The following is a 23,161-nucleotide window of genomic DNA, read 5'->3' as shown; positions in this document are numbered from 1 at the left end:
GTGGCAGGGAGGATGCATTCATTGTATCCTGATGTGATCTGCTGACAGTGACATTACACTTCTGCTTTCTGTGCCCCCCCACCCCCGATTTAATCAAATTATGCTGGAACACAGAAGTTGAAAATGCAGCCTTCTACTCTTTTCATCAATAGATTTCCAATGCATTTACAAAAGAAGGCATTAGGACCTTTACAAAAGAACACAGATATAGGAAGAAACTAACAGGAAAGGCTATACAACCCTACACAACAACTTGGTTATTTGACCCTAGCTTCCTCCCTTCCCAGAGAATACTTTATTCAGTTGTTCACAGAGCACTAGAGCTAAACATGGAATTTCCAGAGCTTTCCAAACTTGTGTTGCGACACATTAGTGTGTCGGCTGCAGTGTATCACGAACGCTCCCAAAGCTCCTCCTGGAGGGTTAGTTTAACCTCTGGTTTGCTAGTAAAATGGAATTACTGTGTCACAAAATAATTTAAAACTGTGTCACAAAATGATGCATGTCCAAAAAGTGTGTCACCAACTTGAAAAGTCTAGAAAGCTCTGCTGTACACCCTGAATCCCTCCACCCAAAACACCTAGTGTTAGACCAAATCAGACCATATTTTATTCTTTCTGGTTGAGGGCCTCTACCCAGAATTTGGGCTAACAACATATCTGAACCATTTTCAAACTGAAAAGGATTTTCCGCATTAAACTGCACATTTTTCCATTAAAAATTCTATTTAATGCCATTTTTTCAATGTATTTCCCACAAAATACTGATTTCCAAACACATTTTGCTCAAGGTACACATTTCTAAATGTATTTTATCCTAAAAATACACATTTTAAAACAAATTTTGGAAAGTGTTTTTTTAGCTGAGAACTATATCACAAAATTCAAAAGTGCAAAAGTGGGTTAATATCTCTGTTCCAATGGGCACAGTAGTCTGTGTGGCACAGATCAGATAAGTCCTCACAGGAATTCACAAAGATTAAATTCTTCATACACCCCAAATTTCACTACCTTTTTGCAGAGAACCATCTGATGATCGAAGAGGAAGAAGACACGCTGCTGGCTTCGTCCATACGGCTGATAAATCCAGGACATCTCTCCTGTATAGATCAGCTCAGAGCTGCGATCCAAGATGTCCTCCCCCTAGAGGGTATAAGACAGATGGGAGAATAAATTATCCTACCTCTCTAACTAATGGAGCATCATTTGACAACAGGGTCCTCCTAGGATACCCATGAAATGCAATGGAATATGGAACATAAAACAGAGAAGAAAATCTTGCTTGCAGAATGGGAAAAAATCCTTTATATTTTCAGGGAATACAAGCAACATGGACAGAAATTTAGTATGCTGTATGCAGAAATTTGGCTGTTTCAAACTTCCCACAGGGATTCACATGTACCAATGGATAATAGTACAGTGGTACCTTGACTTACGAAGACAATCCGTTCCGCGGCCGTCTTCGTAAGTTGAAGTCTTCGGTTGTCAAAGCGCCTGTTTCTGCACATGCGCCGGCTGTGCGGCGAAAAGACTTCCGGGGTTGTCGACTTCGGAAGTCGAATCGTTCAGAAGTCAAATTGTTCGGTTGTCGAGGTACCACTGTACATACTTGAAAGTGATAAGGTATTCCTTTTTTCCAAATTGAATGTGAATTTTTTACTTCAAATTTTGACATTTGAGAGCTTTAAGACATATCCCCACTTCATGCTTTGGCAAGCCTTAAAAATGAAATCTCATAAATAGCTGTCAAATAGTAAGTACCATTATATGCCAACTCCATCTACAGAACAGACATGCAGTGAAAACGAAACACCATTGCATGCTAACATCAAATAGTATCAGACACATCTACCATTGCATGCCAGCTATCAAATACTCTCAGAAATTAACTGTCAAAATGAAATACTGCTGTAAGATAATAAATTTAGCAAACAGTTCAGCCTCCTGAAAATATCAGACATCAAAATTTGCAGGAGACAATTTCAGGTAACAAATTAACTATTCTAGATGTAGGGAGGAAGAATATGTAAATCACAGGTGGATAGAAGATTGATTTCTGGGTGATTTTCAGTAGATGAGCAAGAATTCTTCTACTCTCAATAACAGCTGCAACAAACTTAGCCCCCACCTCCGAATCATATGGACTGTGTAAGGACAAATTCCTGGGTTCAGAACTCTTTAATTGCAAGAGTTGTTTTTGTGTGTGTGTGGTTTTTTGCACTATGCTACTGAATCATGGAAATTTAGCAGATTACTCTGCTGCAAGCCTACTGATACCTGCTATAAAGCCATCAAATGTCAGGAAGGAACTTGGATTTTCAGGCACTGGCTGCTTCTTCTTTTTTAGACTGGAACCAATAAAAGGATCCAGAATATCTTGCTTGCCTAGACCGAAGGTGGAAAGATGTGTGCATCTGTAGAAAGCTCTGTGATCTGCATGGTGGGAATGTAGCCTACTGTACAAAACTAAGGGTTGTGTCTGTTGCTTTGCCCTCTTTTACCTTTGGCTCTGCCACTACGAGCCTGTGCCCCCCAGAAGACTGCCCACAAGGCAATGTGGCCCTTGATCTGAAAAAGGCCCCACTCCTATCCTTGTAGATCAAGGAGGGGGAAACAGATCCTTTTGAACTCTACCTCCCATCAGGCCAGGTTGGTGGAAGCTGGAGTACAACATCATCGGTAGTGTACATAGTGGAGGCAAGAATCTTCTCTTCACAACTTTATATTAACTTTATGTTACAAATTAATCCATTTTTTTAAAGGCTTCTGTTTCCTTTTTAAAAAGTGAAATTATTCAAGAAAACACTTATTGACCATCTTATGTTTTGGCCAGGAAAAAGGAGAAGAACCCCCTGCCTAACAAAAATAGAACATTTGCTCTTGGAGCCAGTTTTAGCAGTAGCTAAGGCCTGAGGACTTGAATGCCTCTGCAAGTGCTCCAAGATAATTAACTGAATCCAAAGTGTTGAGTCCCTGCAAGGGATGGAGAAATGAGATCGAGATTGAAAAAGATCAGGTTTTTATGACACTTTGGGAGCCCCACTTAAATGCACTGTATCAAGGGTATAAATAGATGCATTTCAAATCTCTGTTTGCAAACATGCACAGACCGGCTTAGATGAAAAAGCTGGCAGCCTCAGAGGTCAGTACGTATTCCATATGCAAAAGTACAGTCAGCATTTTTTCCTCCAAGACACGGTGATGTGCCCTGCAATGATTAGGTTGGAGGAAAGGTGCTTTGGGGATGTGGAGCCTAGCATATAGGGAGGGGCTCCAAGATGCCTTCTTTTTAAAATAAATAAATAAATAAAAGTATTTAGTAGACTGCCCTGAATATTCAGACGAGGTTTCCCCTGACACAATCCCCACACATGTAAAATATATTACAAAGACACAATTTAAAACAAAATTTACATATGAACATTGAAAGTGTTTGTAATGAGCATAGTCAACATGAAACCCAAAATGCCTCTCACACAGTGACCATTCAGCATCTTTCAGGCTCTCACATAATGCCTTAAAAACACAATAGGTGACCAGAGTTCATCTAAGGATAGCTGTAAGGCAGGTCATCCATAGTCACTATAACTTCTGAAGCATATGCAAGACTCTGTCTCCTTGACCCAGATGTGTGCTATGTATAAACATACCGGTTTTCTCCTTTGCCTCCCTAGGGAGACTGATGCTTTGCTCAGAAGGTACTGGATTCTCTCCACATATTATATATCTTTTAGAAAGTTTGATGATGACATTTGGGGGCAGTTAGGCAAAGGTTATTAGTGACATGAATTTGTAAAATCATATTGACACCACTGGGGATGTTCTTTAGAACTCAGTCCATATACCTGTATGCTTATAGAAGCATGGAAGAACAATGGGTGGCACTTGACCAAAATATTCCATGATCTCTGATGAGGGCTTGCAATGAAATGGTAAACCAATGATCCAATACAAAAAAAATCTCCATATTTGGTTGGCAATTGTCCACGTCTGGTAAAAGGATGGTTTCTGCAGCCCTTTTCATTAGCAGGTTGGTCATGCATGACTGACAGCAAATCATACTTCTGCCAGTGTGTTGCTTCTCTTTCCTCTGCTCCACTTTGGGCCATTATGTGAGGCCTCTTTATACCCTCTTATCCCCCACATTCTATGCCTGGTTATGCAGAAAAAGAGAGAACATCAATGCACTGTGGCATCCTGGGCCCTGATTCACAGCTTTCATTAGCAACAAGGATACTGACACTCAGGACCTCCAGGTATCACTTTTGCGATAGCCTCAACCCCCAGAGAGCATGGAGCATGAGACCTGCTTGAAGAGGATTGACTTTCTGGTCTCTCCCATGGTGGGCATAAGGGTTTTTGGGTTCCCTAGTGACCCCTTGAGGAGAATGAGGAGACTAGGGTTCAAACACTGCATAGGGTTGAGGTCCACCAGTTTCCAACACTATTTTCAGGACATTTAATACTTCCAATGGAAGTAAAAGTTTGAGCTTAGCTGACCATGTGAGGTGGCTGAGCATGGTGTGAGAGAGTTCTTTTCAATAAACATTTATCCAACTGACTGCAGCCACCCCCATTTCCTCATCTCAACAACCTCCCCCTGAAAGGAGGGACTTTGTGGGTCACTTCCAGATGACCTGTTCATTGAGCATTTACCCTGGTTTGTTTGCACAAAGTTTGCAGACATCAGCTATTCTTTTAGAACTCATTTTGATTTGTCTGCTGGAAAGTGCAATGCCATTGCATCAAGCAAATGTTATCCCACACTTTCCAGTGCATTTCCCAGTCACTTTCCTTATTACAAAAGGTCCAATTTTGGGAGGAAGTAGGTTTGTTAATCAACTTTAATCATGGAAGCTGAATTTGCCAGTATGCAGTTGAACCCCAAGTGAAAAGAGCAACAGTCTGAAAGCACCCATGGCTTTCATTGAAGAGTGATAAGTTGGGGAGTGCAGACCACTGGTGAAATGATTCAGACACCCCTTGTCCACCTCAAAAGTAAGGTAAGAGTGACAAAATCCTGGTACCCCACCCATGAAAATTTCATCAAAAGTTCACTCCCCTTTGATCAAACAAAGTTATTTTATCATTAACTGGTGGAGAATGGTTGAAGGAAAATGCAGAAGGAGGGTTTTGGGGTTGTTGTTTTTTTGGCACTGCACCAGTTGCATTATTCAGCAAAACATGCCCTTTCCATGACTGAGCCTTCAGTGCTTTAATGATTGATTGATCAAAGTTTGGGGTGATAGAAAGATCAGAAGGAATGAAAGAAAGCAGGAGAAATACCATCTTTTTCATCAGCCTCATTTTTCAGACCCTCTGTTGCCGGAGACGGGAGTGGGGGATAAAATAACCTTCCTTTTCTTGCAGCCCTCCATATGAGTTTTCCCCTCCCTCAAAAGGTTATCTCTTGTCAGACTGCTCTAGCTTTGAAAACAGGAAGTTTGCTGCATGCATCATATTTTTTATTCACGACAGTCTTTGGATTTAATAATGCGGCATTAGTCCGCAGCCAGCTCTCACACATTACATAATTAAGGGCACAGAGGCTTCCATTAGAGGTTCCATAAATAACTGGAAGGTTTCTGAGCTAGAAGAAATTTAAAAGGACAGTGCCAATTACATATTTCTACAGTTATTCATCTTTCAGTGAATTTAATATTACTGGAAAGCGCAAAAAATCACACCTCAGAGAATGAGAGTAGCACATTAGGTAAGGATAAATCTGGCCGGGCAGGGGGATAGAAAAATTGACAGATTAGATGGTGGAACCATCTGAGCTTCAGAACCCCGTTTCTCAGACAGAACAGCTGTATTTAAAGTTAACTCTAGAGGCTAACCCCTTCATGGATCAATGCCTTGTCGTGGCGAAGGGGCTTGAATAACTCAGAGAAGCTATGAGCTATGCCATGCAGGGCCACCCAAGATGGACAGGTCATAGTGGAGAGTTTTGACTAAACGTGATCCACCTGGAGAAGGAACTGGCAAGCCACTCCAGTATCCCTGCCAAGAAAACTCCATGGACAAAGACAACAGGCATATAAAAGTTATGACGCTGGAAGATGAGCCCCTCAGGTCGGAAGGCGTCCAACATGCTACTGAGGAAGAGCGGAGGACAAGTACAAGTAGATTCAGAGCTGATGAAGCGGCTGGGCCAAAGCCGAAAGGACGCTCAGTTGCGGATATGCCTGGAAGCGAAAGGAAAGTCCGATGCTGTAAAGAAAAATATTGCATAGGAACCTGGAATGTAAGAACCATGAGTGGAGGTAAGCTGGATGTGGTCAAAAATGAGATGACAAGAATAAATATCGACATCCTGGGCATCAGTGAACTAAAATGGAAGGGAATGGGCGAATTCCGTTCGGGTGACTATCATATCTACTACTGTGGGCAAGAATCCTGTAGTAGAAATGGAGTGGCCCTCATAGTCAACAAAAGAGTGGCAAAAGCTGTAATGGGATGCAATCTCAAAAATGACAGAATGATCTCGATACGAATCCAAGGCAGACCTTTTAACATCACAGTAATCCAAGTTTATGCACCAACTACTGGAGCTGAAGAAAGTGAAATTGACCAATTCTATGAAGACCTACAACACCTTCTAGAAATGACACCAAAGAAGGATGTTCTTCTCATTACAGGGGATTGGAATGCTAAAGTAGGGAATCAAGAGATAAAAGGAACAACTGGCAAGTTTGGCCTTGGAGTTCAAAATGAAGCAGGGCAAAGGCTAATAGAGTTCTGTCAAGAGAACAAGCTGGTCATCACAAACACTCTCTTCCAACAACACAAGAGACGACTCTACACATGGATATCACCAAATGGGCAGCATCGAAATCAGATTGATTATATTCTCTGCAGCCAAAGATGGAGAAGCTCTATACAATCAGCAAAAACAAGACCTGGAGCTGACTGTAACTCAGATCATCAGCTTCTTATAGCAAAATTCCAGCTTAAACTGAAGAAAGTAGGAAAAACCACTGGGCCAGTAAGATACAATCTGAATCAAATCCCTTATGAATACACAGTGGAAGTGAGGAACAGGTTTAAGGATTTAGATTTGGTGGACAGAGTGCCTGAAGAACTATGGATGGAGGCTCGTAACATTATACAGGAGGCAGCAACGAAAACCATCCCAAGGAAAAGGAAATGCAAGAAAGCAAAATGGCTGTCCAACGAGGCCTTACAAATAGCGGAGGAGAGGAGGCAAGCAAAATGCAAGGGAGATAGGGAAAGATACAGGAAACTGAATGCAGATTTCCAAAAAACAGCAAGGAGAGACAAGAGGGTCTTCTTAAATGAGCAATGCAAAGAAATAGAGGAAAACAATAGAATGGGGAAAACCAGAGATCTGTTCAAGAAAATTGGAGATATGAAAGGAACATTTCGTACAAAGATTACCATAATCAAGGACAAAAGTGGTAAGGACCTAACAGAAGCAGAAGACATCAAGAAGAGGTGGCAAGAATACACAGAGGAATTATACCAGAAAGACATGGAGGTTTCGTACACCCCAGGTAGTGTGGTTGCTGACCTTGAGCCAGACATCTTGGAGAGTGAAGTCAAATGGGCCTTAGAAAGCACTGCTAATAACAAGGCCAGTGGAAGTGATGATATTCCAGCTGAACTATTTAAAATTTTAAAAGATGATGCTGTTAAGGTGCTACACCCAATATGCCAGCAAGTTTGGAAAACTCAGCAATGGCCAGAGGATTGGAGAAGATCAGTCTACATCCCAATTCCAAAGAAGGGCAGTGCCAAAGAATGCTCCAACTACCGCACTATTGCGCTCATTTCACACGCTAGCAAGGTTATGCTTAAAATTCTACAAGGCAGGCTTAGGCAGTATGTGGACCGAGAACTCCCAGAAGTGCAAGCTGGATTTCGAAAGGGCAGAGGAACCAGAGACCAAATAGCAAACATGCGCTGGATTATGGAGAAAGCTAGAGAGTTCCAGAAAAACGTCTACTTCTGCTTCATTGACTATGCAAAAGCCTTTGACTGTGTCGACCACAGCAAACTATGGCAAGTTCTTAAAGAAATGGGAGTGCCTGATCACCTCATCTGTCTCCTGAGAAATCTCTATGTGGGACAAGAAGCTACAGTTAGAACTGGATATGGAACAACTGAGTGGTTCAAAATTGGGAAAGGAGTACGACAAGGTTGTATATTGTCTCCCTGCTTATTTAACTTATATGCAGAATTCATCATGCGAAAGGCTGGACTAGATGAATCCCAAGCCGGAATTAAGATTGCCGGAAGAAATATCAACAACCTCAGATATGCAGATGACACAACCTTGATGGCAGAAAGCGAGGAGGAATTAAAGAACCTTTTAATGAGGGTGAAAGAGGAGAGCGCAAAATATGGTCTGAAGCTCAACATCAAAAAAACCAAGATCATGGCCACTGGTCCCATCACCTCCTGGCAAATAGAAGGGGAAGAAATGGAGGCAGTGAGAGATTTTACTTTCTTGGGCTCCTTGATTACTGCAGATGGTGACAGCAGTCACGAAATTAAAAGACGCCTGCTTCTTGGGAGAAAAGCAATGACAAACCTAGACAGCATCTTAAAAAGCAGAGACATCACCTTGCCGACAAAGGTCCGTATAGTTAAAGCTATGGTTTTCCCAGTAGTGATGTATGGAAGTGAGAGCTGGACCATAAAGAAGGCTGATCGCCGAAGAATTGATGCTTTTGAATTATGGTGCTGGAGGAGACTCTTGAGAGTCCCATGGACTGCAAGAAGATCAAACCTATCCATTCTTAAGGAAATCAGCCCTGAGTGCTCCCTGGAAGGACAGATCGTGAAGCTGAGGCTCCAATACTTTGGCCACCTCATGAGAAGAGAAGAATCCTTGGAAAAGACCCTGATGTTGGGAAAGATGGAGGGCACTAGGAGAAGGGGACGTCAGAGGACAAGATGGTTGGACAGTGTTCTCGAAGCTACGAACATGAGTTTGACCAAACTGCGGGAGGCAGTGCAAGACAGGAGTGCCTGGCGTGCTATGGTCCATGGGGTCACGAAGAGTCGGACACGACTAAACGACTAAACAACAACAACAACTAGAGGCTAACATGGTGAGCAACAGGAAAACTGTAATCACTGACAGCAGAAGTTTCAATAACAAGTCTTGAAACACATAGTCATTTATTGAATACAGAAAGCCCATACAGTGGTACCTCCAGTTGCGGATGGGATCCATTCCAGAGCTCCGATCGGATCCCGAGGTTTCCGCAACCTGAGGGACCGCTTCTGTGCATGTGCGTGGCACAGTAGAGTGCTTCCACATGTGTGCACAGCGAAACACTTCTGAGCTTGCCGCTTTCGCAATCTGAAGTTGCTACTGTAAATAGTTGAATATAATGAGAGAACATATGTATCGTATTGCGCTTGTGGTAGTGAAACCTTGGGCACTGATTGGCTGAGCTGGTTCCTAAGGCACGGAATGTTCATATGCTCAGGGAATGAAACAGTTTGCAGTTCAGATTCTGGGAGGGAAGGAGCAATAGTCTGTTTGGCTGAGATTAAAACCTCACACAAAGAAAGGCCAGGAGTGGCAGGAAGTTCCTGGACAGAGGGTAGCCTAAAGATTGGCTGGAATGATGGGTGCAAACAGTGCTTTTTTCTCCTAAAAAATGTTTAGGGGTACTATCATTTTCCTACTCATATTGAAATACTGCCCCTCAATGAGGCCAAACTTAGATTAACAAATGTTTAGGGGTATTCGTACCCCTGCATACCCCCAGAAAAATAGCACTGGGTGCAAAGCATGAGAGAAGGCAGTGAAAGGGCTAAGAGAAACTTGAATGGTGGGGGGTGTCCAACAACACTTGAAGACCCAATATTGCAGAAGCCTAGTCCAGACCAGACTGTAGCTTTAGGAATTGCATGATGTCATCACTAAACTGTGACAACTAAGGAAAACCTAGTGGGATGACAGGGGACAACTGTGTATATCCCTGAATTTGTGCATTTGTGTGCATTGAAAGTAGTGGGGAATTTCATATTTGCATTTCAACTAACAAAATCTTTTCTATGAGGCAATTGGAGCATAATAAACCAAGAGCATAAGAACCACCTGTTGGACCAGGCTAATGGCCCATCTAGTCCATTATTCTGTCCTCACAGTGGCGGATGCCTGCAGGAAACCTGAAAGCAGGACCAAGCACAAGAGCCTTCTCCCCTCCTGCGGCTTCTAGCAACTGGTATTCAGAAGCAATACTACCATACCTCCAACTGACGGTGCTGCAGATGACACTCAAAATGCTGTAAATGACACCCAGTGCATCCTTTCACCTGCAAAACTTCTCTCTCGTGGCTTTTTAGAGCTGCTTCCCCATGTTAACAATTCACACAAGGCAGGTACTGCACATAAGGTGGAGCAAGTCACCTGAGATACCTACTTCCCTTCCATTGCCTGGTTAGAGCATTAAGTTCAACAAACGGACCATCCTGAGCAGATCTCCTGGTTCCAAGTGGTCCTCCCCTCCCAAAAAAGTAAACATGCTTAAGATTGTTCTGCACAGCTGATGACTACTGCGTTTTAGCTATCCCCCCCCCCTCCCAGTTCACTTTCCCCTTGGTTGACTTCATAGCCATTAGTAGCTTACTCTCAATCTTGATAAGGCTAAAGGAAGATAAACTCAGAGAACAAAGCCTGAGCTGGGCTGGAATTAAATGTCTGATGGCGGGGCAGGGGAGAACACCACTATCTAGCTAACCCATGGGCTTTTGTGTTTTGCAAAGGCTGCCCCCCAAATTTAACCTTCAGACTACAGGATTAACAGAACAACCTTGAGGGCCAAGCAGAACTATGAATACTAATGCTGACACAAATAGGCCAACTAGCTTGCTTCTACTTCATGTTTCCAAATCCTTCCTCAGATGTGCATGGTTGTTTTAGAGCAGTACAGGAGCCTGGTTACCCCAATCCCATAAAAAAAATGTCTGCCCACTCCAGCCCCTCTGATGATAGTGGTGGCAGGAAAAAAGTAGACACAGTGGGTCACAACCAAGTAGCTCCTACTCAGCTTTGCATGGCTGACCATTGCAAAGACCACCAGGGGCATTGCTAAAGTTGTGTGTGTCCCAGACCTGGATCTCTTCCCCCTTCTCCTTTAAAGCATAAGTAGTAGTAGTGGTAGTAGTAGTAGTAGTAGTAGTAGTAGTTACCCTGCACATCTGGCTGGGTTTCCCCAGCAACTCTGGGCGGCTCCCAACAGAATATTAAAAGCACAATAAAACATCAAACATTAAAAACTTCCTTAAACAGGGCTGCCCTAAGATGTCTTCTAAAAGTCAGATAGCTGTTTATTTCCTTGACATCTGATGGGAGGGTATTCCACAGGGAGGGCACCACTACCGAAAAGACCCTCTGCCTGGTTCCTGTAACCTCACTTCCTGCAGGGAGGGAACTGCCAGAAGGTCCTTGGTGCTGGATCTCATGGGGTGGAGACGCTCCTTCAGGTATACTGGGCGAAGACCATTTAGGGCTTTAAAGGTCAGCACCAACACTTTGAATCCTGCTTGGAAACATACTGGGAGCCAATGTAGGTCTTTCAGGACCGGTGTTATATGGTCTTGGCGGCCACTCCCTGTCACCAGTCTAGCTGCTGCATTCTGGATTAGTTGCAGTTTCTGGGTCACCTACAAAGGTAGTCCCACGTAGAACACATTGCAATAGTCCAAGCAGGAGATAACTAGAGCATGCACCACTCTGGCAAGACAGTCCACAGGCAGGTACCCTGTTTCTCCGAAAATAAGATGTCATGATAAACGGTATGGGAATTATAGAATAGGAATTTTGGTTCCTTAGTTCTGTAGCAATGCATGTCAGGAGAGAGCAATGCAGACTGGGCTCTTAAACACCAACCTGTGCCTTTACGCCCTCCCATATAGCTGTCTGAGGAGAATGTGTTAATTGCCTCTGGTTGTAAAAGAGGCCCAAGAGTTATCCATTTCCCTGATTTGCATCCGAATGGCTGGGCTTGTGGCATGTGATGGGAGGATGGACAATACATCAAGAAACTCTCTTTCACCTGAGAGTATGCTTTCCCTCAACTAGGCTGGGAAGAATAGGGGAGTCGTCCTTAGACATTCCAATATCCAATTAAGGTACCTAACTCTGGACAGCTGAGAGTTATGCCTCACACCTAACATCATTGGTGAGAGCTAATTGTTGTAATATTTTCATTGGTTTCATTCCGGAACCCCTTGTGGGGTATTTTGGGATAAATATGGAACCTCCAGGAACAGAACTTTGCACTTTGCCGACTTGCCAACCCTGCCAGAGCCTATGTCAACATGAGGCTGTAAGAAGGAAGGGGGGCCGGGGGGCTTCGCCTGTCTAAGACCTTGCAACATGATTCTATCTACTGATGTACAGTGGTACCTCTACTTACGAATGTTTCTAATTACGAATGGAGCTCTGTCCACCATCTTGGATGCGGTTTAGATAGGATTTTTTCTACTTACGAATTTTTAGATAGGGTTGCTTCGACTTACGAATTTTTCTCCCAATGCATTCCTATGGGATTCGACTTACAATTTTTTTCGACTTACGAATGTGCGTTCAGAACGCATTAAATTCGTAAGTAGAGGTACCACTGTATGTATTTTAGCTAGAGCAATTGTATGCTTTTGTTATTATTTTCTATGTTTGTAACTTTCTTAAGAAATGTGCACCGCTATTTTAAGCTGTCTTGTTTTATATTTTAAATAAATCCTGGAAAAGGAATACTGTTTATGTGCTTTGTTAGGGTGAAGGAACCAATCTAGTCCCTTTAAGCCATTTGGTCGCTTACTGATTGTTTGAGTCTTGCTGGTGCCACAGTAAATAGTGGACCAGGATCTTGCAACATATCTTTTGGAAGTTAAACCTTCCATGGGCTGCACAAGAGAGTGGGCCTGGGTTTGAGTCGAGGAAAACCAAACCGGATAATTTCTGTCTGCTTCATAAGAAGAAACAAAGAGCCTTGCAGCCTAGTAAAAGACAGAGAGATTTCCCTTTCGGTCTCTCTTTCCAGGTGCAAGCATGAGAATGGGTAGTGGCAGCTTCTACTGAAGTTTTGTTTTGTCTAAAATATCACAGATACGTGACTGGGTTTTGCTATTCCCACCAATCTGTCTGAAGTCAGGAGAGAGGGTTGGGAGGAGCGACAGGTGCCACAACCTTACATAAGACTTAGCCATAAAATAAGCAGTAGCAGGATTTTTAAGCATTCAAGGAATATAAGCCATACCCCCAAAATAAGACATAGTAATAGGCGCAGCAGCAATGCCGGCCACAGCAGGAGAAGGAGGAAAAAATAAGACATCCCCTGAAAATAAGCCATAGTGTTTTTTTTTTTTTGAGGAAAAATAAATATAAGAAGGTGTCTTATTTTTGGAGAAACATGGTAGGGTGTCAGCCTGCGTACCAGATGAAGCTGCCCTGGACACATATGCATATATATTAACTCATGCAAATTGCATACAAACCAATGCAGTGAACCTGTGCTCCAGGTGTTTATAGAGGTTCAAAATACTCCTATTTGCTCACTTCTAAACTCTCTCTATGCTTCAAGGGAGCTGTGAGGCAGTTCATTAAATTAAGGTATGGATCAAGTTGCTAAGTCCCTTCATGTTCCTTGTTCTCAGTTTTTTAATCACTCTGGACATACCCTTCTTTTGCCTCTGCACTCAATTCCCCTTAATTTCCTATGTTCAAATGAATGGATGGCTTGCCTGTTCAGGAAGCAAAGGAATTGACAGGTGCAATACAGACCTGCAAGGGTAGGCAAACAGTTGCTGTTAATGCCATTGCATTATTATCCCTACAAATTAATTTCATTGCAAAGGAAACACAATGCAAATTTCTGGTAGGTAGCCGTGTTGGGTTTCTTTAAATTTTTCATTTTCGTATCTGAAGAAGTGTGCATGCACACGAAAGCTCATACCAATGACAAACTTAGTTGGTCTCTAAGGTGCTGCTGGAAGGAATTTTTAAATTTTGTTTCGACAATGCAAAATGTGATGGGATGTAATCAATTATGGAAAATTAGCAGAATGAATGCAAGAACAACAGTCAATACCAATCGTTTTCATTGCATTGATCTCTGTTCTGAACATGAGACAAATAAGTCAACTTTGGCCATTTCCAATCCTTTCATTTTTTGTCAGAATTCTCCCACATCCCTAACTGCACAACAGCCCTCAATTCATTTTCAAGGCATTACCCTTCAGCTTGGCCACCCTTGTGGCAAATTGATCAGTTCCTCAGGCAACTGAACATTCCTTGCAAACAAGCACCTGCTCAGCCAATTACTACAAGAAGTTTCATAGCCACAAAAGCACTACAGTACTCTCCTCTAAATGGTTGGTATGCTTGGACTGCTTTCATCTTCAACCAGGTTCCAGATTTCTTTTTTAAAGTGACTCCTGTTTGGGCAGTCTCCTGAATGATTTGGGAAATTAATGTAAAAAAGAAAATCCCAAGGAGAGAAAATTGGCAGATAGCCATGGTTTGCTAAAAGTGAATGCCTCAAAGTAGTAATGGTGGTGGAATAAAAATAGCAATCGATCCAAGACAGAGGTCATATTATCCTTCCAACCATACATGAATATTAAGCATTTTGAGGCTGAAATTTTCCTACACTGAGCTTTGCTATATATTTTTTACATCATGAGGATCCTTACAAATTAGTCACATGAGATCACAGGCAGGCATCAAAATCCAGGTAAGTCACATCTGAGCCTATATTGCCCCCTAAGCAACTGCGTTTGAACACAAGCAACAATTCCATGGATAGCCAATGTGGTGCCCTCCAGATTTGCTGGACTACAACTCAGCTGGGGATGATGGGAACTGTAGTTCAGCAATACTTGGAGGGCACCATGTTTGCTACCCCTGCAATAACCCACAATCAATCTGTTGCAAACTGGTTTAGCACTTGCAAGTTTTCTTTCCAAGTTATACTTCCACTCATCAAAGTGACTCCCAAAAAGGCTTTTGTTGGGACTGCACTGCTAAAACAAAGGAAAGCTATTGGCCCTACATCTACTCCCCCACTTTTCCTACATGAAATCTGTGAGCCTGGTTTCCACAAAGAGCCCTAAGGAGGCCTTGAAGGAGCTGCCACAGGTACCTGGAGAGAACTGAGCAGGCACAGGAGCCACTTGTACACAACCTCTTCCACTCTGGTGAGATGGCTTGTATTTCTATTTAAATGATAACGATAGCTGCATCTATATATGGAAAGCAACCTATGCGATTTCATGAAAAGTGTGTTCTCTTCTCCTTTTGGGAGTGTGTGTGTGATGCATTAAGTGGCCACCCTGTCTCTGTCTCTGTCTCTGTCTCTGTCTCTGTCTCTCTCTCTCTGTGTGTGTGTGTGTGTGTGTGTGAGAGAGAGAGAGAGAGAGAGAGAGAGGGGGGGGGATTCAGCCACACACTAGCTCTTATTTAATCAGATCCCTTTATAGTCACATGCTTGTGTGGTCCGTTTTCTATACTTGCAGCCTGCTTACAAGCCTATCTTGGCATCAGCTGGCATATAAAATAAATATATAAATCCTTTTGCTAACCAAACTCCTCATGACCGGTGAAATCATTCTGATGGTCTATCTCCAAACTGTGGCAAATAGCATTTGAGAGGTTGGGTGTGTCTCATTTTATCCTGGGACAGAACCTGCCTTCCAGCAACTCCCTTATTCCCAGCAGAAAATTTTAAGGAATCTGATCATTCCTTTCATTTGCCCACACGGTTATTAAATATAATTGGCTGTGACAACCCACATAATTTCTTTACTTCACAGCTCATGGCAGCTTAAATGTGTCTGCTGAGAAATCCCCTGATGCTTTTTGTGTTGGGAGAGATTAAAGAGTTAAAATGGACTGCCAGATCTACTGTGCCACAGTAACCATGGTGATAGCACGGACATTATAATAATCTTTTCTACCTGGTCATTATAACAACTGTATAACAATATGCAAAAACTGAGACCTGGTTTGCTTATTTTCTTTCCTTCTACATTGTCTCTATTAAATTGCATGCTATTTTAAATTCATTTATGTACTTATTTTAAGATGTTTATACCACCCTTTGTAATATATATCCCTGGGCAGTTTACAATACAAATTAAAAATGGTAAATACAGTAGGACAAAAGCTAGTGTAAATGGAAAAAGCATTGTAACATTTTTTTAATGACTTGGTAAACAACTGTGTAGAAAGTCTGGGAGAATAGCAAAGTATTAAAGATAACAGAGAAGATACTAGATGTGCATTTCTTTCAAGAGGGGGCTCCATAGTTGGGCACATTAGGTGAAAAAGCCTGATCCTGCTTCCAACATCCACCTTATATCTGATGGCAAGGGTATCTGGAAAAGGACCTCAGCAGAGAATTGTAGCATGTGGGCATGTTGATACGAGGGTAGGTACCTGGGGCCACAAGCTTTAATTTGCTCAGTACATTGGCAGAACATTATGTGAGTGCAGTAAGTTAATAAACCAATCAATCAATCAATCAATCAATCAATCAGTATGTCAGTTTCCTAGCCATTCCAACACAGAAGTAAAATTAGCAGTCAAAACAGGGTCAGTCCAAGACATTTGGCTGCCGGGGGCAAAGGATAAGATTTTGCATGGAGAAGTCAGCTCTATGGGGACTTGACTCTTTCTTTAGCACAGGCAATGGGACCGCATCCTCCATTGCACCCAAAGACAGCAAGCTAGTTTAAGGGACACAGAGCAGATTGGGTGGCCTGCTTCATGCCCCTCAACATGTGTCACCTGAAAGGGCTGTCTCACTCTGCCTAATGGTAAGGCCAGCCCGGAGCCCAAGGAATTGGAACATACTAACAGATATAACAAACTGGAGTTTCAAACTGGAGTATCCCAAGGCAGCCCCCATGCATTGCAGTAGTCTAACTTTGAGGCTGCAGGAGCATGTGGACAAGCTATCTAAACTCCATCAAGAGTTGCAGCTGGAAATCAAAAGGCAAAATAGTGTTTTACTGTATACTACAGAGGTACCTTGGACCTCTCAAGGTAAGGCCAGATCTAAGAGTCTTTTGGTAAGAACGTCACAGGCTGCATTTGTCACAGACAACCTCCTACAAATGCAACCTCCCAGGCAAAAGTGCAATAACTGCCCAGAACTTAAGACACTGGATCTGATCTGGAGCATCACACTGAGCAATGGAAGAAAATTACTGTTTAGTGTGCAACATACCTCCCAGTCCAGAACAGAGGCCTGCCACTGAGCAATCTTGTCAATGTTTTCCAGTCTCCTTTTCCTCTCGTTTATCTGCTGAGTCACATTCCGCATAACGGCAAGAGCTGCAGCTACATACCTGTAATCACTATGCAGAAGAAGGGTGGGGGGGGAGGGAGAGAGAAACCAGCCTGAGAAATGCAAATGGAAATTTTAGTAAGAAACTCACTGGAGTATCTTTAGTAAGATACTCACTAGACCAGGCCAGAGCATTGGTTCATCATAGAATCATAGAGTTGGAAGGGACCCCATAGTCTACTCTGCCAGGCAGTGACCCTCTGGGGTCTTAGGCAGGGGTCATCTCCATCATCTCCTACCCAGTTCTTTCAACTGCATTGAAACTGGGACCTCCTGTATGCAAAATATGTGCTACTACAAAGAACTATGGACTCTTCCCCCATCCACTTTAGCCTGCCTTCACTTGCTCATTCCACACAGGCAGTTACTCCCTGGCTCCAAGCAGAATTGTCTACCCAGCTGTGGTCTCATTACTCATTAGAATATCAAATCCAGAGCTCCATGGCTGGAGCCAGCAGAAAATACACAGTGCGTAAGTGGCCTTGCTACCCCTGAAGACAGAAGAATGGAGGCCAGTCAGTTCAACTGTGCTGTAAGAGGTTTTTTTGTGGCCACAGAGTGATTCAAGGAGTGCCATATGGCATCCTTCTCTGCCCTTTTTGCCCAGGCAGTGTTGGCTCTCACTGTTGATGGCCTGTGAGCTCTCTATGCAAATCAGAAGGGGATTTTTCTGCTTTCTGGATATGTGTGTGTGTGCACATGTGTGTCATGACACAAAAAGAAAACAGCCCCCTGCCAGGGCCAGCAAGGACAATGAGCAGTCTTTTGAAAAAGTGATGTTGGAATCAATGCTATTGATTTCTGCCTTATGCTTTACTTTCCATTCCAAGAAACCTTAATGTTCATCACAATTGGAGAACCAGACAGGGCCAGCTGCCATCTCAGTGTCATCATAAATTTATGATTAACTCGGGACTTACTATTGACTGCTGACTAATGAGAAAAATGAAGAAGCCTGCTGAGCATATTTGCTTCCTGGCTGAGGCTGCACAGCTGTGCTGGCTGGAGACAACAGGAGGTGTAGTGCAAAACATCTGGAGAGCACCAGGTTGGTGAAGGTGCTCTGCAGAGTCAGTTTCCTTGTTGAGCAAGAGGACTGCAGGACTGGAGGGATGAGCATATAAGTTTATTCCCAGTTCATTTTGGATGTCTTCATTCATAAATCCACCCTGTCCCAGTTCTGCTTCAATTTGCAAATTGGCTTTTACACCGCACAAAGCTTCACATTATTTTGTGTGTGTGTGTGTGTGTGTGTGTGTGTGTGTGTGTGTGTGTTTTTTACAAAAATACATATTTTATGTGTGCCATGAGTTCCATGGGGATGTCATGAAGCAGATGGCCAGATCCCAAGGAGGAAGGGGGAGAATTTTCAGAGATATGCAAAACCCGATCTGCACATTGATGCAAGAAGTATAGATCAGGTTGGTTTGTATCAAAGTCAGCCTGAATTCTTCAAGCACCTTTATCTCTGAGCCCTTCATCACTTGACACCACATGGCAGCATTTCCATCAGAATCTAAAATGAGGGTACTGGCAGAATTAATCTGTCAATTTGAGTCTCTTATTTTTCCAAGTTCAGTTCCCCACGTATCCAGAAGACTTTATTATTATTATTATTATTATTATTATTATTATTATTATTATTAAAGTCATCATGAAAATTCATCAGGATTTTAGTGTGAATGCATAGTGTCATAAGCATAGATTTGTAAACAAAATATAGGCATATCCCCCTGATATGTGTGATACATGCATAAAGGTAAAGGTAAAGGGACCCCTGACCATTAGGTCCAGTCGTGACCGACTCTGGGGTTGCGGCACTCATCTCGCGTTATTGGCCAAGGGAGCCGGCGTACAACTTCCAGGTCATGTGGCCAGCATGACTAAGCCTCTTCTGGCGAACCAGAGCAGCACACAGAAACGCTGTTTCCCTTCCCACTGTATTTATCGACTTGAACTGCTAGGTTGGCAGAAGCTGGGACTGAGCAACGGGAGCTCACCCTGTCGCGGGGATTCGAACTGCCAACCTTCTGATCGGCAAGCCCTAGGTTTAACCCACAGCGCCACCTGTGCCCCTGTGATACATGCATGCTTGCACACATTTACTTGCACACATTTCTTGACTGGAGAATAGCACTGCAAAATTCAGGAAATGGCAGCTTTCGAAAGGCAACTGTGTATCTGTTTTCATTTGTTTTGGAACGGGTGAATATTAGGGAGTTCGTCTTTAAATGCAAACGAAACCCATTTTCTCTTCTATCCTCACTAGCAGCATCCTCAATGCATCTTGACACCTGCCCTGTGCAGAATGTTCCCATGTATTCAGCTTTAAAATGAGTTGCTCATTTTAGCACAGAGTTTACTGTGGCCTCCTACAAGCACCTGGTGTGTTCCCACTCGTCATTATGTCAGATAAAAAGTACACCAATTCCTGCTATTTATTTATGGTTTTGTTGCAGCCACCCATGCTGCTCTTGCATGTGGAAGAATGTGTTTGCTAAGTGGAGGTGAGGAGATGTGTAAGATGGCAACTGGACAGACACTTAGTTCTGAGCACAGGCAGGCTCAGATTCCTGTGGCTGGAGAAGCTGCAGGTTGCAGAGGAGACAAGCAAAACTGGAGACTGAGGCCAACAGCAGAAGCCAGGGCCAAAGGTTTGACGGATGTGAATTTACAACTAAGCAGAAAAGAGATTGGCAGGCAGAAGGCAAAAACCAACAGGAGGAAATTGCAGGTGACATCTCGCTGGGCAGAAAAGCATCCTAGTGGCTTCACTCAGTGATAGACAGTCCAAGCTGAGGCCACATGCACACCATACATTTAAAGCACACAGGATTCCCCCAAAGAATCCTGGGAACTGTCCACTGTTGTTGTAGCTCTGCGAGCTGCAAACTCTACTTCCCATGATTCTTTGGGGGAAGTCATGTGCTTTAAATGGCATGAATCCAGCTTGAGAGTGTGGTAGGCTTCGTAGCTATACAGCAGGGGTGGCTAACACTCTCTGAGTGTTGTGGAACATCAGCTCCCATTACCCCCCCCCCCAGCTAGTGTCAAGACCGAAGCCCTTAGTCTTTGTGTGACACTATGTGGGCAAATTCCTGCCAACCTAGCAGTTCGAAAGCACGTCAAAGTGCAAGTAGATAAATAGGGACTGCTACAGCGGGAAGGTAAACGACTGGACCTAATGGTCAGCGGTCCCTTTACCTTTACCATTTATGTAGGCAAATGCCTCTGTGTCACATGCTTACAGATCAGCTGATCAGCCAAATTAGTTTGGACCAAATTGTGCATACCTATAGTATGCAGCAGGGAACCTCAGAGTCAAGGGCCAAATATATCCCTCCAGGCCTCTCTATCCGGCCTTCAGTACAGTTGTACCTTGGATCCCGAACGCTTTGGTACTTGAACATTTTGGCTCCTGAACGTCACAAACACAGAAGTGAGTGTTCCAGTTTATGAACGTTCTTTGGAACCCGAATGTCCAGTGCGGCTTCTGCGGCTTCCGAATGTTTTGGAAGTTGAACGGACTTCTGAAATGGATTCTGTTTGACTTCCAAGGTACCACTGTACCCAAGCTGCATCCCTCCCCAGCCTCTCTTACATTCTCCTAGCTAGCTGGAATGTGTCCTTGAACCTGATGGTGCTTCTTGCTTTCCTAGATGGGGGATAGAGGGTGGTGCATAGAAAATAGTCCTGAGAACAAATGTATACCGTAATTCAATCCATTGCTCCACCCACTGCTGCCTCTAGCCCTGAAAACCACTGGCATGTGGCCCCTGGAAATCTTCCCAAAAGGGAATGTGGCTCTTGGGTTCAGATTCCCCACCCCTGCCTTGTGTGCTGCTGCTCTTGTTATGCCTCACTGGCTGACATTGGTGGAGGGTTGGGGAAGGAAACTTGGAGCATGATGACATCATTTTTGGTATTTTTAGCTGTCAGCAGGAGAGAGAGCCAAAGGGGAGGCGATCCTGGGCTGCTGATCTCAATGGCAGCGACGTATGCTTAATGTCTAATTCCAGCCTAATTCACTCATTTTATTAGAGGTGTCATCATGACTGGAGGTCCCCTCCCCACATCCCCTTCATTCATTAATAAAATGAACATTAGAAAGAGAGCCTGCAGCTTCAGCTGAACCAGCAAAAACACACAGATGCAAACCATCAGAGGAGAGGAAGGGAAGGCATTTGGCCAGGCCTTATACATTAATGCCATGAAATTGCTCCTTGGCTTTAGGTGGACAGGCATTGAGTTGTTCGGAATGCTTAAGCAGGGAACATGGATGAAGCTCTCTACCAGCCCATCCTATGCTAATTGGGATTTCAATAACCAGAAATCTGACGTCCAACTCAATGCCTTAGAGGGCATCTTGTACAGTAAATGTACATGGCTTGAAGAACAAAGCATTGTTGCCATTTATTTCAATTAGCTAAAGGTAGCTAATTGAAATAAATGGCATTAAAAGTCTTGCTTGCTTAGATGGACACCACTCAGTGCCAGAAAGGACCGTCTGGGTCTTGTATGGTCCTTGCTCTACAAACCCTTCATTACGGGAGACACAGAGATGTCCCTGAGCTTATTTAAACAACCTGGACAGGAAACCTGTTTGGCCAAGTGGGCTGGATCGCCGTCTGTCCCCCACCCCCCCTTCTGTTTCTCATATGCAGACTATGAGTGCAGTTGCTTATTCAAGTCAAAATAGCAGCATCCATGCACGATAATGCAGTATAAGGAAGCTTGGGAGGATCCCAAGGTTTGCAGGAATAATAGTAATAGTAGTACTAGTAATGACAACAACAACAACAACAACAAAACAACAACTCTCATCTTCCCTGATCAGTGGCCATCCTGGGGCTGATGGGCGTTATAGCAGCTGTACTATCTTCCTCAAAAGCTTAGGGCAAATCAAATTAACGATTTCTAAAATCATTTAAACTCCTTTGGGAGGACTTCCAAAAGATGCTCAGCCTAAGGAACTTGTCAAATCTCTGAAGTTCTATGGGTGGTGGACAGGCAGGGGCTGAGAGCAACTCCTGTTGCCCTCCTTCTGCCAGACCCCTATTTTAAAGAATCCAAACCCAAACACCAGTGTACCTGTGGTCCTGTGCAGTGTACTTCAACAGCTCTGCCAGCTGCAGTGGGTATTTGCAGATCTTCTGCACAGGTGTCAGAAGGAAACCATCAATGGCAATGTCTATCATCTGCTGCAAGAGGCGGCATGCTTCAAAGAAGTGCTGGTATCTGCCATCTTTCATTAGTTTGGATAGCTCCATGCACGCATCCAAGTGATTGTTGCAGTACTCTGAGTAGATCCAGAAGCCATCTTGCTGCAAGGGGCGGGAGCAGGAAAGGGGAGGGGGGGAGAGAAAGAAGTGTGTGAGAAAAATCATAAACCATCAACTACTCACCTAGAGATGGACCAATCAGTTTATTTTCAGTCTATCTCAGTTTTGCATGCATTCATTCGCAAGTCCATTCTGTCCTGCTGTTGCATCAATCCACAAAAACATTGCATAATTTTTTTTCAAAAAAATACATTTATATTTGCAGGGAGCTATTACTAATTTATTGGACATATTATCCATATAGATATTCATATTTGCAATTTCATAAAAACACAAATGTGATTTATAACAATTGTATCTATACCATGGGTAGGCAAATTAAGGCCGCAGGGCCAGATTCGGCCCAATTGCCTTCTAAATCCGGGTCGCGGACGATCCAGGAATCAGTGTGTTTTTAAATGAGTAGAATGTGTCCTTTTATTTAAAATGCATCTCTGGGTTATTTGTGGGGCATAGGTATTCATTCATTTTTTTCCCTTCAAAA

General features: G+C 43.3%; 1 protein-coding gene across 8 annotated transcripts in view; it reads right to left on the bottom strand.

The window, feature by feature from the left end:
- Nucleotides 1-23,161, bottom strand: part of ARHGEF9 (Cdc42 guanine nucleotide exchange factor 9) — a 338,518-nt gene that overhangs the window by 23,246 nt on the left and 292,111 nt on the right. For all 8 annotated transcript variants that reach the window (XM_088664656.1, XM_088664654.1, XM_088664655.1 and 5 more), the window contains 3 exons: nt 22,427-22,659; nt 17,216-17,345; nt 1,011-1,142 (listed from right to left, as the gene is read on the bottom strand). In XM_088664656.1, the coding sequence (XP_088520782.1) occupies nt 1,011-1,142; nt 17,216-17,345; nt 22,427-22,659 (495 nt within the window). The remainder of the gene's footprint in view (nt 1-1,010; nt 1,143-17,215; nt 17,346-22,426; nt 22,660-23,161) is intronic.

This window comes from Zootoca vivipara, chromosome Z2, assembly GCF_965207765.1.
Source record: "Zootoca vivipara chromosome Z2, rZooViv2.hap1.1, whole genome shotgun sequence".
NCBI classification, from domain to species: Eukaryota; Metazoa; Chordata; class Lepidosauria; order Squamata; family Lacertidae; genus Zootoca; species Zootoca vivipara.
This window is presented reverse-complemented; position numbering and strand designations above follow the sequence as displayed.